At 41.8% G+C, this 20,595-nt stretch overlaps 1 protein-coding gene across 1 annotated transcript; it reads left to right on the top strand.

Annotated features, from left to right (window-relative positions):
* Positions 1-139: 139 nt before the first annotated feature.
* On the top strand, positions 140-19,831 carry dcbld2 (discoidin, CUB and LCCL domain containing 2). The gene is made up of 15 exons (XM_015060136.1): positions 140-547; positions 5,709-5,933; positions 8,250-8,387; positions 11,423-11,474; positions 11,568-11,640; positions 14,075-14,208; positions 14,306-14,346; positions 14,529-14,744; positions 16,357-16,481; positions 16,937-17,081; positions 17,911-18,060; positions 18,149-18,242; positions 18,317-18,366; positions 18,439-18,573; positions 19,151-19,831. Exons 1-15 carry the CDS (start codon positions 445-447, stop codon positions 19,531-19,533), a joined length of 2,064 nt encoding a protein of 687 aa, XP_014915622.1. The 5' UTR covers positions 140-444; the 3' UTR covers positions 19,534-19,831.
* Positions 19,832-20,595: the final 764 nt, after the last annotated feature.

The following is a 20,595-nucleotide window of genomic DNA, read 5'->3' as shown; positions in this document are numbered from 1 at the left end:
AATTCTGATACTTTTTTTTTCCAGATAGTCTAACTATTTAAACACAATAATTTTTTTCCCCCATTCAGCTGGATGAGAATCCCCCTAGCATTTTATGGCTGTGTGGGATTATTCAGACCACTTGGGGGACTCGGGTATCCCATTCCCAGATCCGGAGGTGGAGTCTGTGTGTAGGAAGTATCTCCACAGATTGGCTGAGTGTGTGTAGAGCAGTGACCTCCTCCACTGCGAGCGTGTCGCTAACCACCATTAAATTTCAACTAAACAAAAACACATCCACGGGAGGAAACCAGGCGCTTACCCGCTTTAGAGGAGATAAAGATTTGGTCTTCTCCATTGTTTATTTTTTTTATTTTTTCCTTTCGTCCAGGCTGAAGCGGTGCAGCAGCAGCAGCAGCAGCTGGGGCCAGAAGCGAGCAGTATGCATTCAGACTGCAGGCTGCTATGGGCAGAGCGGTAATGGTGGGCAGGGGACCGACAGGGGCCGGGGTGCTCGTCCTGTCCGTGCTCATCGTTTTCACCGCGGAGGGCTGTCGAGGCCAGAAAGGTTGGTGCCACACAGCTGCGGCGATAACCGGAGGAGGCCAGTGTGGCCGCAAATACACGAACACATCCCGGTTTAAGGTGTTGTTGGGGGGGCTTTTAGGAAGTGTTATTGTCCAGCTAACTGAAACCTGCCTTACATGGCCGTGTGTCTGTGTGTGTACGTGGGCTCTGCTTCACGCCGCGCACTGTGGAGGTTGGTGTGTTTTCTGTTGTTTTTTTTTTGTTTGTTTTTTTTGGTGGAAAACTGCTCAGGGAAAAACCAGGCAAACCGGTTCCTGAATTTTGACGTTTTCATTTTTTCATTTTGTGAGTGTTTATAACAAATGAACAGCAGACGTTTAAGGATTTTACTGTCAAAGCAACAATGTGTTTCTGATTTTAGTCTCCCAATAAACTGGTTACCGTTTAGGTTTACCATTTGTTAGGCCTTTTTATAGGTCGGTTTAAAGAACGACGCCATTTAAAAAGTTTATGGCCTTTTCTTTGCCATAAACCAAATTAAATGATTGATGCACATCACAGAGGAGATTATGTGTTAAGCACAAGACTGGAAAAAAGCCAAATAAAAGCATAGCTAAACTCAAACTCAAGTTTAACTAAACTACACTCGGATGGATTGGCTTTTCCTAACACTTTGGGGGTGGGGGTAAACACGTGTGTCCAGTTTGTCACTAATTTATTGACTCTAGCAATACTTTTTAAATATACACAAAGATGGTTTTAAATCACTTCAGGAAAGATTACTGGTGTTACAGAGCGTAATGTGAGATGTAGCTCACTCTGCAGTTTTTCAGTAACATTTCTGAGTCATTGTCGTGTTTTTGTTCTGCTCATCTGGATAATGTCCACTCAGAGGGCTCTTGCATAACTCAAGGCTCGCATAATATTCACTTAGCACCATGACGTGTGTCTGCAAAGTTTTATCACACAGCCAGGAATCCAGGATAAGGTTCAAACGATTATAACAACTTCTCTCGCAGTACATTTTGTAATACAGTTTTAAAATGAAAGCCCAGTCAAAACAGTCTGTAAGCTAAAGCTAATGCTTTGCACTACTAGCATTGTACCTGGGTGTCTTGTTTTTCCTCAGTAGGATTTGCTAAATAATAGGTGATCTGCCTAAAGCAATTTAAGTTCTTAAATTATAAACTGAGACGGCACTGCTGCAATTCCAGTACCGATCTCCAATACTTATCAAAGTATCTAATCATTGAGAAAATTCCAACCCAGCTAAGTGGATGAGTATGAAAGGGTAACATGTGGGTAATATTGCAGGAGGAGCTTATTGATCTGGGCCTGCAATGGGATGCTTTATCTGATGTTTTATGTTTTCATCATGTAAATCACTTTGAATTGCCCTGTTGCTGAAATGTGCTCTAAAAATAAACTTGCCTTTTACTGCTAATTGTATTCAGTCTAGCAGCTGAGCTTATCACTTAACATTACATTCTTGGAAATGGTCAAACTTCCAACTTCATAATAGGGCTGTTATTATTGTTGAATAATGTAAGAATACCGGTTACACTTAACCCACATTTCTTTCTCTTTCTCCCATCACCACAAAGTCTCTGCCGCTTTATCAAAGTCGACATCAAGGGCAGCGAAAGTCCGTCCAACTGACTGGAAATATTTTTGGCACACTGAGCATTAAAGCATCTCATTAGAAATGTAATGCGCCACTAAATGTTGCATCAAAGCAGTCATCTGCAATTGTAATATAAGCTGCATCAATATTGCGATGATGACTTGCATTTCTGTGCATTGTGCTGATCTACTTCAGAGGTAAATGGAGCACCACACAAGTCAGTAACAACAACAGTTTCACTGTAGCCTCCCAGTGTGTGTGCATGAAGTTTTAAAAATGTTCCCATCTGTTTGAGGACCAACCAACTCTTCAGTTTTGTTTGTAGGTGTTCAGGTTTTCGGCCATCATCCTGCTGTCGGTACAAAATAGGTTTGACTCTTTTAAGCACATTCATTTGTCGAATCGGAGTGAGAGTGGGGAACCAGCAACCGTAATCTGTCTGATTATGAGATTGAAAACTTTCAGGGCTTAAAATGCAGAAATATTTTTTATAACTAGTTTTTAAGAATGTAGTGAAATACAACTGGTTTATCTGAGTTGTTCCACTCCACTCTTCAGACAAGCTTTTTTTTTTCTGGTAGATTAACCCCTAACCATCGACTTACACTTAAATGTAAGTCAATGGGTCCATTTGGACACCGGTATCCTCGTGACATTTAATGATTAAACAAACAAGCTTGGTTGTAAACTTGCGATTCTCCAATATGATGATCTAATAGATTTGCATTTGAATGCCAGTGAAACACAAAATGTATTTTTTGTTTGTTTTTTTTCTTCTAAAAGATAAACAGTTTTCTATAGCTACTAGGTTACGTATTGATTTGTTCCCAAATTCTGTACAACTATCTATCTGTTCTCATTGTGGTTCAGGAAACCAGTGGGAGGGCTGAATACTTTTAGAAATGCAAACGGGTAAAAACACATTAACTTTTTATTCTGTCATTTATATACTCTCACATACATAAAAAGTTGCACAGAAGCAGTAGATTCCTGCAGCTTTGCGGCTCTTGTGTTTCATATATATTGGATAATGAGGCCGGGGTGGCCTGGTGACTTTCTGTGTAGGAATTCTGACTTTGTTGGGATGGTTTTATTGGGGTTTTCCAAACTTGAAACTCTGAAACCTTCTGAATACCAATTAAACTGAAGGAGATGACTGGATTGAGTGTTAAAAACATGCAAGATTTTATTTTAGGAAACTGTTTTCTTTGTTCTTTTGTTTGTTTTAAGAGGCTGCATTTCTGCAAACCGCTGTAATTATCCATCCATCCATCCATCCATCCATCCATCCATCCATCCATCCATCCATCCATCCATCCATCCATCCATCCATCCATCCATCCATCCATTCATTCATTCATTCATTCATTCATTTTCTTTACACCTTTGTCCCTAGTGGGGTTGGGAGGGGTGCTGGTGTCCATCTCCAGCAAACATTTCAGGCGAGAGGCGGGGTACAGCCCTGGACACGTCGCCAGTCTGTCGCAGCCACTGTAGCCACTTCTTAGGAATTGTTCTTTTCGTAAGCAGTGATAGTAAATATTCAAGATATCAAGACAAACTACATTCTTTACTTGAACATCCATGGTAGTGAGTGCAACAGTAGGGATGTGTAATCTGTCTCTTTTAACCTCATCAATAGCAAAGTATGTTTGTTCTGAGCAGAAATGTGTAACTGAGACTTCTTGTTTTGTCTTAAAACCGAGGTCAAGATTTGTGAGCTAGTGCAAGGTTTATTTGCACTGTTATCTCTCAGAAGCTCCTGGTTTCTCTAGGCAGCTGGATCAGGTTGATAAGATAATGAGTAGACGTACAAAAGAGTGTGTTCAGGTTTCAGAATGCTTCAAACCTTTAACTTCCCAGAAATTACTTAAGATAAAGGAGCTGAAGGGGAAATCATGTAGGAAAACTTCCAGGTTTAAAGGTTCGTGCGAGTAGATTTATCTGAGCTAATCTAATCATTTCTAGTCATTTGGACCACTTAAAGGACCTTTACATTGGAGTCCAAGTCACCCAGCTGCACCTACAACAAACACAACTTCCTATGGCGCTATGCAGGTCGGGGGACAATTTGGGGTTAAGTGTCTTGCAAAACTGCACAAGTGATGGGGTGGAAGATGGTTTTTGATTCATCTGGGACGTTTCCTGGGCTTGAACCTAAAATGTCAATGTGAGCTACCTGGTGATGCATTGTGCTTGGAAAAGCATTGTTTTGTCATTGTATTGCTTCTGATTCATCTGGCAAAGTTCCTCCAGATGTCCCAATCAGTCCGAGGGGGCGGGGGGACTTTTAAAAAAAATAACTTGGCCTTTGTCCTCTGCAGTTCAGTCCTGGTACTTAGTGCAGAAAGTCAGTCTGTCCTTGATGTTGTACTTTGAGAAGATCAGCTTCTGTGTCTGCTTTCCCTAGCATTGTCTACCTTACTCTGCGTAACTGCAATCATACCAGCATGCTGCCATTGCTCTACACTGGTGGCAACCAAATCCTTTAGCTGAATCCTGTTTAGGCAACGGTTCTTACACATGGACGCTTTGAAGCTTCTTAGCAGTTTGATCATTTGTTGATTGTTGTACAGTCTTTCCCATAACAACATATTCAAACTACCTTCATGAAAATTGATTACAACATGCGATGTCTTGTAAATAGTCATGGTTCACCATAGGAAAAATGATTTCAAGCCACTTTAAGCAGCCATTTTGCCTTTCTAATCCAATAAAAATGACAGAGTGCTATCAGGTTAGCTCTCCTGGTTAACAATTTCCTCCTAGGCAGACCATGAGATCACAGAACGGATGATAACTGGTCATTTGTGTCTGGCCAAAACACAGCGTGCAGCCTATGTTTTTGCAATTAAGTAAGTTTTCATTCATTTTGGGGGAAAAGAGGCATTTTGTCTGAATTGCAACTTAGACACGATGATGCAAAGCGTCGCCATAAAAACTGAAGCAGTGAAGATTTTTATCGGTCTGAAAACTTTTAGCCATTGAACAGCTTCTGGGGAAGCCAGGGCTGCATTAGAAGTCAGGACTGTGGTTGGTCGTTTCCCAAGGTACCTTAAGAGACGGAAAAATGTGAAAATTCAATGCTTTGTTGGGCTAATAATGGAGTCTCCAGTTTTCTACATTGCCTGTAAAGGGAAATTGATGAAATTTGATTTTATTTCTGTTCACATGCAGATGAGCAGTAAAGAGAGACAAGAATCTTGAAAAATACTGGAATTTCCTCACCTTATTTTCTGTCTCATTGTCCAAATGTTGTCCCTCCGTGTCAGGCCATAATGTCTTTAATTTTCTTCTTCTTGCTTCTTCGTTCATTTGTTCCTTCCCTTGGAGCCTGTCTTCCCCGTTTCTCTTTTTCTGCTATTTGTATTAGTGCTTTTGTCCACCCTTCCTTTATTCCCTCTTAGGTGTCCTTTCCCTGCTCCTTTCTTCTCTTGTAGGAAAATGGACTAAAACTAGAATCGCTGAACTCAAAAACAGGAAACTTTAAGCTTGCAGCAGTTAAAGTGGCATCTTAAAATGATGTATTCGTTTTCACTTTGCTTTGCAAATATAAATGTGTGTGTATCACCTGCAGGTGATGGCTGCGGCCCCAGTGTGCTCGGCCCAAGCAGCGGGACGCTGTCCTCTCTGGACAATCCGAGGACACACCCAAGTGACACTGTGTGTGAGTGGGAGATCACTGTGCCGCGTGGAAAGAGGATCCACTTTCGGTTTGCTCTGCTGGACTTAGGAGACAGCGACTGCCAGGTCAACTATCTCCGCCTCTACAACGGCATCGGATCCAAAAAGACTGAGATTGGTGAGAAAAGAAAGATACCGACTGGTTTTTTGAAACAGACTCGGGTTTTAGGATTAGAGGGTGGCTTTTAGGAACGACTAAAAGCCACATTTTGCTTCAAGTCAGGCAGCTCTTTGTCCCACTTTATAAGTAGTGCTGTAAGGTGAAGTTGTTTAGCTATTTTTGTTTGTGTGCTTGTCAAAAAAGAAAAAAAAAAAAAAAAGAAAAACATTTGGGGACATTCTACAGTTACTCTGTGGTGATCGAATAGTCTTGAAGTTACTTTTGACTGGGATGATCAGTTTTTGGTCTGCCATCATTAAAGTAACTGTAAAAGTATTATTTTTGTTACTTTCAATCCCAAGTTTCAAAGTTAAGGGACATGGATGCAAATTCCCTCCGTACTTTTTTATGTTTGGACGGACAGATATACATTTACATCGGAGTTTAAGTTCGCTATAAATGTTAAAAAGCTTATGAGATATAAGCACCTTTGCTGTGCATGTTTTTGGTTAATTGTTAAACTTGTGAACTTTCAGCCAAAGCTTAATTTTAAAGAAACCAAACTGCACAGTGCTGATGCTCACTGGTTTGAGCAAAGAGTAAGTAGAACGATGCTCTGGTTATATTTAAATCCACCCAACTAAAAGTGGGTCTGCCTTTACTCTGGTCATGTTTCTAAACAGAAAGTCGACTTTCTTTCTTAGTTAAATGCATTATGAAGTTTATCTGGGGTAGGTTAACTTAGAGACAACAAACCACTAACCTCAAGCCCAAAGCAGCCCGGTCTACTTTGACACATGATACTGATACTTAAAGCTGCTTTCACCTCTGTTTAAAGAACACACAAAAAACATAATGGATGGGTATTCCTGGGGCTCTCGGTGGTTCCACAAGCAGAACCACAGAAGCCCACTTTGTGTGTAGGGATGAAAGGAGAAGCCATTTGTGAGAGGATTGGAGCAGTCAGAGAGAAACATGAGCATTTCTCACTGAATTTACGTAGCTTGGTCCACAATCACTGTCACTGACTAAAATTATAATCCAGTCTGTTAGTTTGCACTTCTGAGACGCACTGCACAGTCTTAAAGGGAAGTAATCGAAATGGAGCTAATGAATAGTAAAATAATAAAAAAAATATTTTTATGTCTTAATTATAAGTAACTGATGTTTTGTAGGACGAGCGTTGGATTCAAAACAACCGTCTGACCAGACTCTTGAGTAGACAAGCCAACATTAATAACACTAGATTGGACATAATAAATGTTCTGGTTGAAATTCAGGTCTAATTGAGTCTCGGTGAATTATTGTTGCAAACAGCTTAATAATGTTGCATAATGGATTATCCTGAGCCGCGTAGTTCTCGCTGGCTTTTCATTTCATGTTTTCTTTGTCCTTTAAAAGTGTGAGAAAAGTAACTGTGAAAATATGCTGATCAACCAGAAAACTGCGACACGGGGAAAAGTGACGCTGCTCATTTTGTTACAATGGAATGTTTACTGGCCCCATACCAGTATGATCACCTCATACTGGGTGGCGGGAGTGTCGAGGTTGGTGCTTGCTCTTGAAACTGGGAAATTAGTCATCTTTTAGTCAGCTTAACCTGATGTATAAAGTCCTGCTCCTTAGGTTGAACTCATTTGTGCTAATGTCAATTTTTTTCCCGTCTTAGGACAATTGCTGCTATAAGTTTTGATCTGGATTGGGTCGAGAATTAAACTTGGTCTTAAGTTTGATTTCATTTTGTTGTGGTTGAGGGATCACTGGATGAAGTGGTTGGAGGCATTTATTTTGTCACACAGCTTGGAGAAAGCTTGGATTCGTTGTGAATATTGAGGTTTTAAAATAAAGTCACTTTAAAAAAATATATTTTCCATCCTGCTATTCCTACAGTTTGAAGTAACTTTAATGAGATGTCAAGCAAAACGCCCTGGAGCGACCTGTTTATTCTCCAGCTTTATAGAGCATAGCATAGCGAGGTGCTGCCCTTCCCCCACTTGTTGCTGCACATTGCACGGCTGAAAGGAGGGGGTTACCATTTTCTCACTCGCAACAAAGGTGGACTGTTGTGTAGATATTTCCGGTTACTCTGGTCATGCTGTATAAACTAAAGGAGTGGTAGCTGAGCGGTAACTTTTTTTTTTTTTTAAATGACATTCGGAAAACTGTGACATCATGTCTGTGGTGAATGCAGCCTGGCAAGTTGAGGCGATACCTTAACTAATTAACCAGGCAGCATCACTTAAGAGTATACAGTGAATTTATTCCATACTTTCTTATTAAATCTATGCATAAAATTTCACTAATCGCTGTGCTTTCTTATTTCTTGCATTAAAGTGAAATACTGTGGTTTGGATCAGAAGGTTGATGAGCTGATCGAGTCTTCGGGCAACCAGGTGACTGTCCAGTTCAGGAGTGTGATGCACCGTACGGGACGTGGATTCTACCTGTCCTACTCCACCACTGAACACTCGGGTATGCAGGCTGCTGGTTTGCTCTACACCATTCTGTTTTTTTTTTTTTTTTGTCTTTCTCCAGTGGCATTCGTTTTAATTACGAGACCTGAGCGCTGAGCCTGGTTCCGTTTTTGTTTTAGCCCTGGAGGTAAGAGTTGCTAGGATTTTCTGTGTTAGTCACAGCTGTTTTCTTTCTGTACCCCAGCTTTATTTTTATGACTATGAAGTAATTGTATTGTCCTGAAAAAACACTCATACACAAATCTTTTTAACATATGGGTTTGTCTAAAAGCTGGCAGCTTGTTGCGTTTTCCTCGTCTCTGCGTGTCATTTGATCTGTGCTATCAGATGTGCAGTTAAAACCAGATGTTTACATACACTGCGTTAAAAAAAAAAAGGAATATAGCCGTTTGCTCTCACTTCTTGGCATAAAACGTGACTGAAGGTTTCCTGGATTACATCAGTCAGGATGACCAGGATTATTCCCGTTTCCCTGAGTGCAAGAACAATGGCTTCAGATTCGCAATTTAACTTTTATTATTTGGCAGAATTTCCCCTTCAAACTTTGACACGGGTCAAATGTTTTGGGTATCCGTCCACAAGCTGAACTGGTATAACCGGGTCAGGGCTGTCGGTGGCTTTACTCAGACACACCTCCTGCAGATCAGGCTTTCATGATACCCACTTCAAAACATTGATTTTATGTCCCTAATGCCAGTTTGTAACTAAACTAGTGTGGTCTTAAAACATCTTAAATCCATTTTAAAAAAGTAAGTTAATTAACTAATCACAGGTATAAAATTTTGTCCTGTCAGCAATATTTCATCTCTTGTAGGTGTTTTTGTTGTGGGATTTTCTGTTAGGCAAAAGTTTGAGTCGCATGCTGACATCTTTATTGCGTTTTCGAGGCGGTTGAGGCTACTATTAACTACCTGCTAATATACCCTTGATACCCTTCCTTATCACATAAGGAAATGTTTGAGGTTTTTCTTTTAAATACATCCAAAACTCGAGAACTTAAAAACTTGAGACAGACAAATATCTTGTTTATGTCAGTGCACACGTTGGTCAGTAAGCTACAGAAATATTCTAGGGTTTAACAAAAAAAAAAAAAAAAAAAAAACAACAGGCAAGAGACGAGCCGAAGCCGCAAGAAATAAGTATCCGCAATTATTTAGCTCCGACGGTCATCGTGGCTCGACTGAATCACACTGGGTGGCATTTTTCCCACCACAAAGCTGATGCATGTGTTTTCCTCACATGAAAATGATCACTCAGGTGTGTGTGGGTGGGTAGCTTGAACCAAAAGTTAACCAATCACCATGGCGATGCGAGGTGGCTTTTTTTTCTCTCTTTTTTTTTTTTTTTTCTATCTTAACTTCGTTTTCGAGGTACAGTTTTTGATCATATTAATGTGGTCACGGCAGAAGGAGGGCTGCAAGTCACCGCAGAGTTTACATGACATTCCCAGCAGCCCACGTCATCCTGCGAGACATGACTGGTGTGTTTGATCACCCATTGTACTCCCACGGCCTCGCAGGGCCGCTTTGTTGTTTTTCAGAGTTTACATGGAAAGATTCACGGCGGGTTCAAAATTCAAATTGAATCTCCGCGGATTTATGGATTCAGATTTATTTTTCCTTTGAGTGATGCAGTTCAAGCCACAATCAGGACAAATCCAGGACGTCTGAAGTCGGTTGGCAAGTCTGTTTTTAACATGCGAGCAGCTGCGGGAGTTTTTCAGGTCCAATCCAAAAATGTTTTATAGAGGTCATTCAGTCGCTTTTCTACTCGAGTCATCTTGTACATGATTCTCTTATGGGGAAACATTTGACATGGCTCCCACAGAGTTTTGTTATAAAGTCTATTGAACCGCAGTATCAATGTGTAAAATATCTCAGTAATAATGGATGCTATGTTTGATGGGGTATAATATTCCCCGCATCCTTGTCAAATCTCAAATTTTGTATCAAAAAAGTAAGTTGGCCTTTAATATGTTTTTCCCAGGTCTTAAATTTTGACAGAACTAATTAATCTTATACATTACATGTATGGATTTTTTTTTTCCTTCGCAGGCAAAAGTTTGAGTCACACTCAGACATTTTCAGCATGTTCTGTGACTCTACCACTAACATTTTCAGCAACGGTATCTAAATATTTTCCTGAAATTGTGCGACTCTCGCCTTTAGATTTCTATAGACAGAAATGAAATTTCCTGATATTTATAAAATCCTTTTTCTTTCTATGACATTCAAATTCATAGGAAAAAAAAAACCTGTTGGACTCATGGATGAGAAGGTAATTCAAACTTGTAGGAGGTCAAATTTATACAAACCACTCAGGTTTGCATGGATTATATTAAATATAATCCAGTGAACAGCAAACTTTATTTGTAGGATATACATGTTTATTATACCTGGACCCATAGTCTGCGTATTTCAACTAAAATATTAGTTACTCACTATAAACCTGAGTTAATAAAGGTCCTGAGGTCGGCCATTGAACGTTGCTCTGTCCCTTACACACATGTTACCGTGAACACACTAGTCCCACTTTGAAACATGGTGGGGGCAGGATGGTGCTATGGGAATTCTGTCTTTCAGCAACGACAGGGAAGCTGACTGGGTTTGATGGGGAAATGGATGGAAGTAAATCCAAAGATTTGGATCACAACTCAATCAAAAACTCACAATGTGTGGCAAAACTATCAAGACTAATGGTCAGAGAGGCTCTCCGTCCGTCCATCCGTTGTGGATCTAATATGACAAAATACGAAAAGCTAAAGAGGCGTGAATACTTTTGCGAGGTGCCGTGTCTCTCCGCTTACCGAGTGGATCAAGAAAAATGCAATTAATTTTAGAAGTTTCTCTAAAAACACGTCCGGTTTTGGGAAACAATGGTTTTTATTTTGAGCGCTGTACTTTATAATTTTCAGACGTCTGATTGCAGAAAACGCAGCGGTGGTTTCCTTTTTATAGAGGAGGAGAGAATGTTTGTTTTGCAGCGACATGCAGAGAAACCAGTCCTGATGCCGTTTGTTTTTCCCCTTTGCAGATTTAATCACTTGCCTCGACAAAGGATCTGATTTCCCAGAGGCGGAGTTCAGGTGAACGCCGTTTGCTTGGCATCGATTTTATTTAGGTTTTTTGTTCAAAGACCAGACTGATACTCATAGTGTTTTTGCTTTGTTTCTTCACAGTAAATACTGTCCTGCAGGCTGCTTGACATCTACAGAGAAGATTTCTGGAACTACACCAAACGGATACAGAGAGGTGAGTTAACGCCACGTCCTGGTTTGATGACCTCACGGAACCCCCTGCTGTGCTTTAGGTCAGAGTTACTTAGTCTCCTAATGATGACCTCATTAGTTTTATTTTTTTTGGAACCTTTTTTTTTTTGCTGGATGGTGGCGGGAAGGGTGTTCCTGACAGATGGGAAGACAGGGAGGAGCGCGGGGGCGTGTGCTTCAGGGAGCGAGGCGCCCCACAGGAACAGAGGAGGGGCAGGGTCACTGGGTAAAAGGGAGGTTAGATAATAGTTTGGCTGAAAATAATAACCCTGTAATCCAGTCCAGCTGCAGGAGAGCGCCGAGCAGAGCCGCGTGTTGAGTGTTTCTGGAGAGACAAAAACCTGCCGAAGGAGTCAATGTTATTAAAACGCTAGAGAAACGGCGTTGCATGTGGACACCGGGGGCGTTTTTATTTGCGTGTGATTCATTCATGTTTTGCTTTCTGGAGGGCGTGTGTGTGATTCCAGAATGGTGATTGTCAGTATGTTGTATTAGTCCTTCCACCGAGATTACTATTTCACTTCTAGTTGTCTTTTACCCTTTCCAACACCTTGCTACGTGTGTGTTCAAGTGTACGGTTTTCTCCGTTGGAGGCAGGGTGCAGCGATTTTTTTATTTTATTTTTTTTTTTGTCGCAGCGGTTTTTGCTAAGCCTCTCTCCAGGATGTGGCGTGCGACTTTTGGGAAGTTTAAGAGTCACAGCGAAGGTGTTGATGGCTTGTGGCAGGCTTTTTACTGCTGCGTTTGTGCATAAATCCCAGCCTGCTGCATGTGTACTCGTCACTCTGCGGGTCACCAGTTTTCCCACAATCTCCTCAGCTGTGAATTCCACTGTGGGTCTTTTTTTCCCGTAATAAAATTTCACTCCCGCTCCAGCAGCTGCTCGTATGGAGGATCTACTCCTCTGGAAGAGGTGGGGGCGGCAGGGTAATCTGAGTTTTGCTCAGCTGCTCTGTGATGTGGAAGCAGGTTTGGACAGGAATGCAGTCGGCCGTGACACATTCCCCATCGGTGGCTCCCGTACAGAGAGGAGCTGATGAATCAGGATGATGTCACTCATCTGCTCGAGTCTGAAGGTTAAAGTGATCACACTGCAACGCAGGGCGGACACCGCATTGCTGCACGAAACTGGCAGTGGAGCTGTAGCGGCTAACGTAAACGTCTTCTTATTGGCCGTTGCTTCACTCAGGAACATCAGGTTTAATTACAGTAAACCTCAACAGTCTTTGTTTCACAGGTTTTCTTCAGATTGCATGGCCGATTGTGGAATAGTACTAGAATTAATCCACAGTCGGCAACTAACAATTATTTTAGTAATCATCAGTTATTTTGACGGGCGATTAATCGGATAAAAAATTTGCGACGTTCGGCTGATTTTTCACTTTGTCACAATAGCCCTTTTTTATGCAATATTAGAAATGCATTAAAATGCATGCAAACTAATAATTCAATTCCTTTTTTAAATAAGAAAATATAAATGTTATTACCTAAATTGCCATAATATACCATTCCTTAAATGAACACTGTAGCAAAGAATCTAAAACAAAACATCTAACTTCAACATGTGAAAGGTTTTAACCTTTTCTGCTTGATTTATCAATACAGCGAAGGACTACCATGTAATTTCATAACATTAATCAATTTATAATTGGACACAAAACGATGCTTAACAGGAGATTATTTTTGTATTTTATAGAATTTGAACCAGGTTCAAGCTAAAACTGACATTAAAGGAGTTGTGGGTAGAATGTATTTACAGACAAAGCAGGTTTTTTGTGCAGTTTTGTCCTCTGGTGTTCTTTGAGCAACAGTTTTTTGTTTTTTTTTTTTTAGTCTGTACAGTCCAGTTAACAATTGATCGATTTCCAAGTTAGTTGACAATTACTTCAATAGATCGATTAATCACTACTAAGAGCTTCAGCTCTGCATCATTCATCTCATATTTTGGTTTCGATATTCAATAGGGCAGATGAAGCTAATCTATTCATCACGAACCTGAAACTTCACAATATATTGAATCCCAAAAGCAAAAGAAATCGCATGTACTCAGCATTTAACGCCCTGCATGACGGTAACATATCTGGCTAATTGGATGGATTTGTTCCAGCCTTGGTGTCCATATTGTACAGTTACTGAAAAGTTAACAGTTGTATAGCGTGGTGGCAACGAGAGAATGTTTTTTATTTTTTTATTGTTTTTGTCCCCTTTAGTACTATTATAGCTTTGGAGATATTTTACCCAAAGCAGGTTTTTCCAGTCTGTCATCTTGTCTGAAGCCCCTTTTTTTTTTTTTCCTCCACCATCTTGAAAAAACTGTAAGTTGTTTGCTCTTCACGGTTGAACAGATACGAATCTGTGCTGTAAAGGTACCTAGCAACAGTCTCTGCTGTCTTCCCTTCCTGTGCTCGTCCCTGCAGTCGTCCCCTCTGTGCGTGGCGGCTATCCATGCAGGTGCGGTGTCCAATGCTGCGGGAGGGAAGATCACCGTGGTGAGCAGCACAGGCATTCCTCACTACGAGGCAACACTGGCAAATAACGTCACTTCCACTGTGTGAGAAATACAGACGCCGCAGCGCAGAAAACTCATCTCTACCGTCTTCACTCCTGTTCAGTCACTCACTCATAGTTTCTGTTTCATCTTCTTTCAGAGGAATTTTATCAAAGAATCTTTTCACCTTCAAAACAGATGGTGAGTTTTTGTTTTCTTCTTGTGAACGCTTGGAGCTCAGAAAGCATATAGAAATGTGTTTTTTCTTACACACACACACACACACACACAAAAACAAAAAACATGTACAAACTTTTCCAAACACCAATTGAAAGCGTGTTTTAAAACCAAGCCTCCTCCTGTGTTACGGATGCCTCTCTCAGGCTGCTCCGGGACGCTGGGTTTGGAGTCTGGTGGTGTTGTGGACTCTCAGCTCAGCGTTTCGTCCGTGTGGGACTGGAACACCACCGCCGGTGAGCACGTCGTGTGGGGGAAGTCGGGAGCTCGTTTGAAGAAGCCCGGGCTTCCCTGGGCTCCTTCACCCAGCGACCGGCAGCAGTGGCTGCAGGTTGACTTCAGGAGGGAGAAGAGGATCACAGGTACATCTCTGTTCTGTTGTTCTTTCCCTCTCTATGGCTTTAAAAAGATCTTTAGTCATAATGATTTGGGTTGGTTATTCCCTCCGGTTTTGGATGCCGTGCTGTTCGAAAGATTTTTGCTCTTGTCATTTCGGACAGTTGCTACGATGCGCAACAGTAGCAACAAGGTATTGTTCTTGCAAATAGGAGCAGCCGATTGGCCTCTTTTAAAGCTCAAATGATACCTGAACTATGACCTCAAATCCCAGAGGAGATGAAAAGAGCGGAGAGACAAAGAGGCAGTTCAAACCATGGATCAGATCCGATTCGATTCAACCGTCTCTCTTCCTGACTTTCAATCATATTGTCAGACAGAGATTTAAAGAGAAGCAGCAAAAGCAAATGAGGTGGATTAGCAGTGGTGTCCCCCTGGAACATTGTTTCTGCTCCCCAGATATTGAGCTGTTAGCATGTCATAGCACTGTCAGACAGCAACAGTCTTCAGTCAGAGGCCTCTTCGCATTCGCTGAAAAACTGACAGCTACCAAAAACCGTCCTGCCCACAGCATCACCATCCACCATGTGTCTTTGAAGATACCAGGACGATAATGATCTCCTGCAGCATTTCATTTTCCTTTCGGTTAAATAAAGGTTGTTATAATTAAGTTGACTATGCATGTAATTGTTTTTGAAATGTTAATTTACGAGCTACAGAAAAAGTTGTCATGAACATGTGAACACGTGTCAGTCTGTGTTAATGTACAACACACTGACTTGGACGCAGGAATCGAACCCACAACTTGCATGACGATTACTCGTCCCTTCGAGTCGCTTCTTGTGCTTCTCATGTTTAAAGACAGAACGCCTTTTTGCCGTCGGGGTTTTATAACACTGTAAAAGCCGGACAGAAAATAACACAAAAACCTGATTTATTCTCTGATTTAGCCATTTTAGGTTCTAAAAACTTTGATAAACAGCTTTTTTGAGTTCAAATGCAATAAAAAAAAAATAAAAATATTGCCTTCTCTATTGACTTTGTCTCTTGCTCCCGATTCATCTTTGTGCATTTTGAATCTCTGCTTTAAACCTGGTTCTGATCCAGCAGCACGAAATGAGAATACTCCCTGCTTCTGTCCTGGTCTGACAAGCTGCCAGCATAGCTTTGCATTATTAACTCGGTATGTGTTTGTGGACCATTAACTTTCTAGTTAAACAAACAAACGGCTTAATTCTAAGGTTTCATATTGATGCTGTGCATGAATACTGCTTCCGTAAAGACGTGGAGCTCAGCTTTCAGTCCAAATAAAGAATATAGTATTAGTCTTAAAGCTGCATAATATATGTAGCAAATATATTAGAACTATTTAAATCACAACAGACTGTTCGGAAAGGACAATAATTATTGGCTAATATATCCCAAGCAGACGCTCACATAGGAGAGGAAAGGAGGAGATCACAGCTGATGTCTTAATGGTAATATTTACAACGCTATTTATGTAGCTCCAATTCAATCTAATCACACACGCATACGCTGATGCTACTTATCAACAATGGTTTGAAAATCTGAGGGTTTCCCAATACTGTGCATCCCTGTTTATTCTTCACCTGTAAGCCGACTGTCTCCTCTCTGCAGCGATTGTCACCACGGGTTCCGACCGGATCGAGTACCCGTACTTTGTGAAGGCATACCGGGTTCTGTTCAGCAAAGATGGCAAGGAGTGGCATTTCTACAGGGAAACTAATTCTTCACAAGACAAGGTACAAAAAGAAGAATAAAAAAAAAAAGGAGAAATCAATAATAAACCCTGCTTGTTCAGCCATTACGTCATTTGCTTTTATGTTTTCTTCATTTTCCCCTCCAAATTACAGTAAATGGGTAAAGTAATTTCTTAAAGCGGTAGGAGTATTTTGTTTCCCCAGCAGCTGATATTGACTAAAAGACGTGGATGGTAGGAAATGAGAGGAGGCAGCGGTCGCAGATAAGTGCTGTAATGGCCGAGTCGGGTATTAATAATGGAAGGATATGGATTGAGCGGCGGAGCTGCTGCCTGTGACGGTTCACTGTGGGGGATTCACACACTCCCTCATTGTGTGGGAGATAGCAGCTATCAGCTTTTCCAGTGGGGGGCAAATAACTGTTGTTCGTTGTTGCGCCATCTCTGACTTTCAGCTGTCATGTTTCTTTTTTCCTTCTTCTTCTTAATCTATGGTAGATTTTCCAAGGTAACATGGACTACCAGGACAAGGTGAGGAACAACTTCATTCCTCCAATCGAGGCTCGTTTTGTGAGGATAAATCCCACCTCGTGGGAACAGAGGATTGCTCTGAAGCTGGAGTTGTTTGGCTGCGTTCCTGGAGGTAAAGGAAGTTAGTTCACCACCAACCATCCCTTTAATGTATTAAAAAGCCGGCAAAAGTATTTTTACAGGTCAGAGATTTCTGGTCTCAGTGAGACATCCTGGTCAAGTAAAGGTGCTATAGGAAGAGTAATAAAAGCAAAAAAAAGTAGTGTATAGTTCTGAATTGGAAGGAAAAGTAATAAATGATTTTGATTTTCCAACATTTCCAACTAATTTAATGTCAGGCGTGTGTGTGTGTGTGTGTGTGTATATATATATATATATATATATATATATATATATATAATATGAATACATACACACACCATGCATTTGCTGATTTCAAATCCATGACACACTATTCACTTTTCTTTTTTGTGAAAAACATTTGTAAACCGTGGAGCATTTTACTTCCACGTCAGTATTATGTTCTACTTTGACATAAACATACTAGTAAACTACTGTGACGTTTATGATCTTAACGTCAGTAAGTTTAAGGGGTGTGAATACTTTTGCAAGTCACCTCAAGTTTTGTCAAGAAGAGAGTATGGTGAAACATTTGCATACCCAAACTTTGTTCTATCCATTTTGTTTTGGCTCCAAAGCTAAAAAGAACAACTTGTTCTATTTGAACCACCCTATAATGAATCACTTGTTTTAGGACTAATTAAGGACTTTAACGATGCACTAAACTGCTGTTAGCAGGATGTATAAAACTCCAAAGTTTATTTATTTTATTTTTTTTAAGTACCGCATGTTTAATTTGCAAAATTGAGTTTCTGTCTCAGTGAGTTAAAAAAAAAAAGTTCAATTCATGGATGTATTTTGTTGGCCATCCTTTTGCTCAGGTGGCAGAGCAGCTGCTACAAAACTGTTCACTACTTCCGGTTCTGGTTCCACTCCACCTCCCGCGAAGACGAAGCACCCGCCTCACCTCAGCGAAGCCACGCACACGCCGGACATCAGAAACACGACGATGCCTCCGCACTGTGGCAAAGGTAAGGTAGCTTTGACCAGAGTGAGACCTCCCCTCCGTACAATAGCAGATCTTTGTTTTCAGCTTCAGCGTTGTCTTTTCACTCCCAGACGTGGTGCTGATGGCAGTTCTGGTACCGGTGGCGGTCGTGGTTCTGACCGCCCTGATCTTGACGGTGGCTTGCGTTTGCCACTGGAGGAATAAGTACGACTTTGTATCTCCTCACGTCTCCCAAACGTGAAATCCCCTCCTTTACTGACCTTTTGTTCTCCATACAGGAAAAAGAGCGCAGAAGGATCGTACGACATTCCCTACTGGGATCGGACAGGTATGTCACCGCTTTGTCACTTCGAGTAGCGCATGTATTGCAGCTCCGCGACTCATTATTGGTGTGTCGCAGTCTGGTGGAAAAGCATGAAGCAGCTGCTGCCCTCCAAGATGATGGAGACCGAGGATTCGGTTCGCTACAGCACCCCTGAGGTCAGCCGGCTGGCGGGACGGAGCGCCGTTCCCAGTCTGCACGCTGAACCTGCAGGTACGCCCTGCTCACTGCGAGGAAAAAATAAATAATCTGGTCCTTTTTAAGGCTAATAAGATGTTTTAGTCGTGTGTTTCTTATAAAGTTATTAAAATCTTTTAAGCTTAATATTTCCTTAGACTATTGTACAAGAATACATCTTGTCAGCCTCTGTATTTGCCCCCTGGAGGCCATCTTTTCACATTACTACTTCACTTTCTGTGAGAAGGATTGCAAAATATTTTGCCTTAATTTATTCAGAATTACATAGTACTGCAGGTGGGTAAATATCCCACATCAAGGTAGGTTTTATGCAAAATATTCAGCCGATGATCAGTTTCTGTCCAGCAAGAGGGCAGTCCCAACTCTGACGCAATACTCCAGCAGAGACGATGTTTATACTCCTGGTGTTCACACCTCCCTAAACCAACCAGACCTTGAAGACAAACTTGGTAGAGGTCCATTAAAGCGGACCGAACTGGGCTGGTGTGAATGAACCCTTATAGTATTCCAAAACGGGAGTTCTAAACTTCCAACGCAGAGAATGCTCCGAAACGCCCCAAAAATAACTTTGACTCCTCCATTTTGTTTACAGAGTATGCCCAGCCGCTGGTGAGCGGCGTGACCACACTGGGTGCACGGTCGACCTTTAAACCAGACGAAGGGCCTGAACCGGGCTACTCGGATCCAGACCTGTACGACGCTCCCATCCCACCCGACGTTTACCACCCCTACGCGGAGCCGCTGCCGTCATCAGGAGCCGAATACGCGACTCCCATCGTGGTGGACATGGGCTGTCACTTGCCCTCCAAAGTGCTTAATTTTGTGGGGCCCAGCTCACTGCTCACATGGACGGACAGCAGCCAGTCTGGGGGGTCTGTCTACGACACGCCTAAAAATGCCAACGGACAGACCACGCCCACTCAGGATCTGACCTATCAGGTCCCTCAAAAAGTTCCTCCAAAGCCAGCTGGTTGAGCGCCAAAGAGGCCGGACGAGCCCGGTTTGGGGAAGGAGAACCCACCTGGCTTTGAAGTCTTGAATGAACACTACCTTTTTAGCTTCAGATTCAGCTGGAGATGTCTGTATTTCCTGAACTTTTCTGCAAGGCTACAAAAACTGCTTGTGTGGTGCCTTTAGAGTCCTATCACTGAAACTACGATGAATGTGTTGGTGACGGAAAGGAGGAAGCTGACTACTGTTTGTGAAAGACTTTGTCCCTGTTTGTGATGTGTCCACCTGTTCTCTTCCGAAGCTGTGATTTTCCACCCCGATCGTCTCTCCATCCAGTCGCTGCATGTTTCATTGCGTCGCTTGCGTTCAGATCCTTTCCGAACCGCGCCATGGTGCGTTGTCGGATCGCGTCGCCTTCCTTATGGTACTTGTGTTTTAAAGCATGACTTGAAATTGTTAATAGTTGTTGTAATTCCATCACTGCGATCCTTTTAGGTCAAACGATTGTCGGATTGTTTTTTACTTCACATCCTGCTGATTACCGAGCGGCCCCCCTCACTGTTAGCGAATCAATCTGTTGCACTGTTATGGCTGAAAGAAGTTTCTTTTTTTTTTTTTTTTTTAGGATAACTTCTGTCATGAAGTATTTTACCCGTGACTTTTCCTGATGGAGACCAAATCTTGCCTTCTGTGGTCCAAATCTGTGCCGTCGTCACAACCATTAAAAAAAAAAAAAAAGTCTTAAATTAGAGAAGTGTAATGTTGTTGCAAATGGTAGTGTGTGATTTAGTATTTAAAGTCGGTGTTGCATCTGTCCTGAAGCGTTTAGATCGATTGTTCCCGTCGTCTGTGTACATCGGCGTCCGAGTGTTTAACCGTTTAAATGTTGCACCGGTAAACTGCTTTCCTCTCCTGCACGCCTGCAGGCACTGATCTGAGCAAAACACTGGCTGACAGGAGGGCAGATGGTGGACAAACGTGCATCAAGCTGCTTCATATTTTCACAGAACAGCCGCCTCAGCTGTGGCAAGGTGCGCCAGTGTCACGCGCTGATTGTGTTCAATAACCACAGAGTGATTTATGGAG

Source organism: Poecilia latipinna, unplaced genomic scaffold (assembly GCF_001443285.1).
Source record: "Poecilia latipinna isolate Pla-1442-1.1 unplaced genomic scaffold, P_latipinna-1.0 Scaffold1689, whole genome shotgun sequence".
Classification (NCBI taxonomy): Eukaryota; Metazoa; Chordata; class Actinopteri; order Cyprinodontiformes; family Poeciliidae; genus Poecilia; species Poecilia latipinna.
This window is presented reverse-complemented; position numbering and strand designations above follow the sequence as displayed.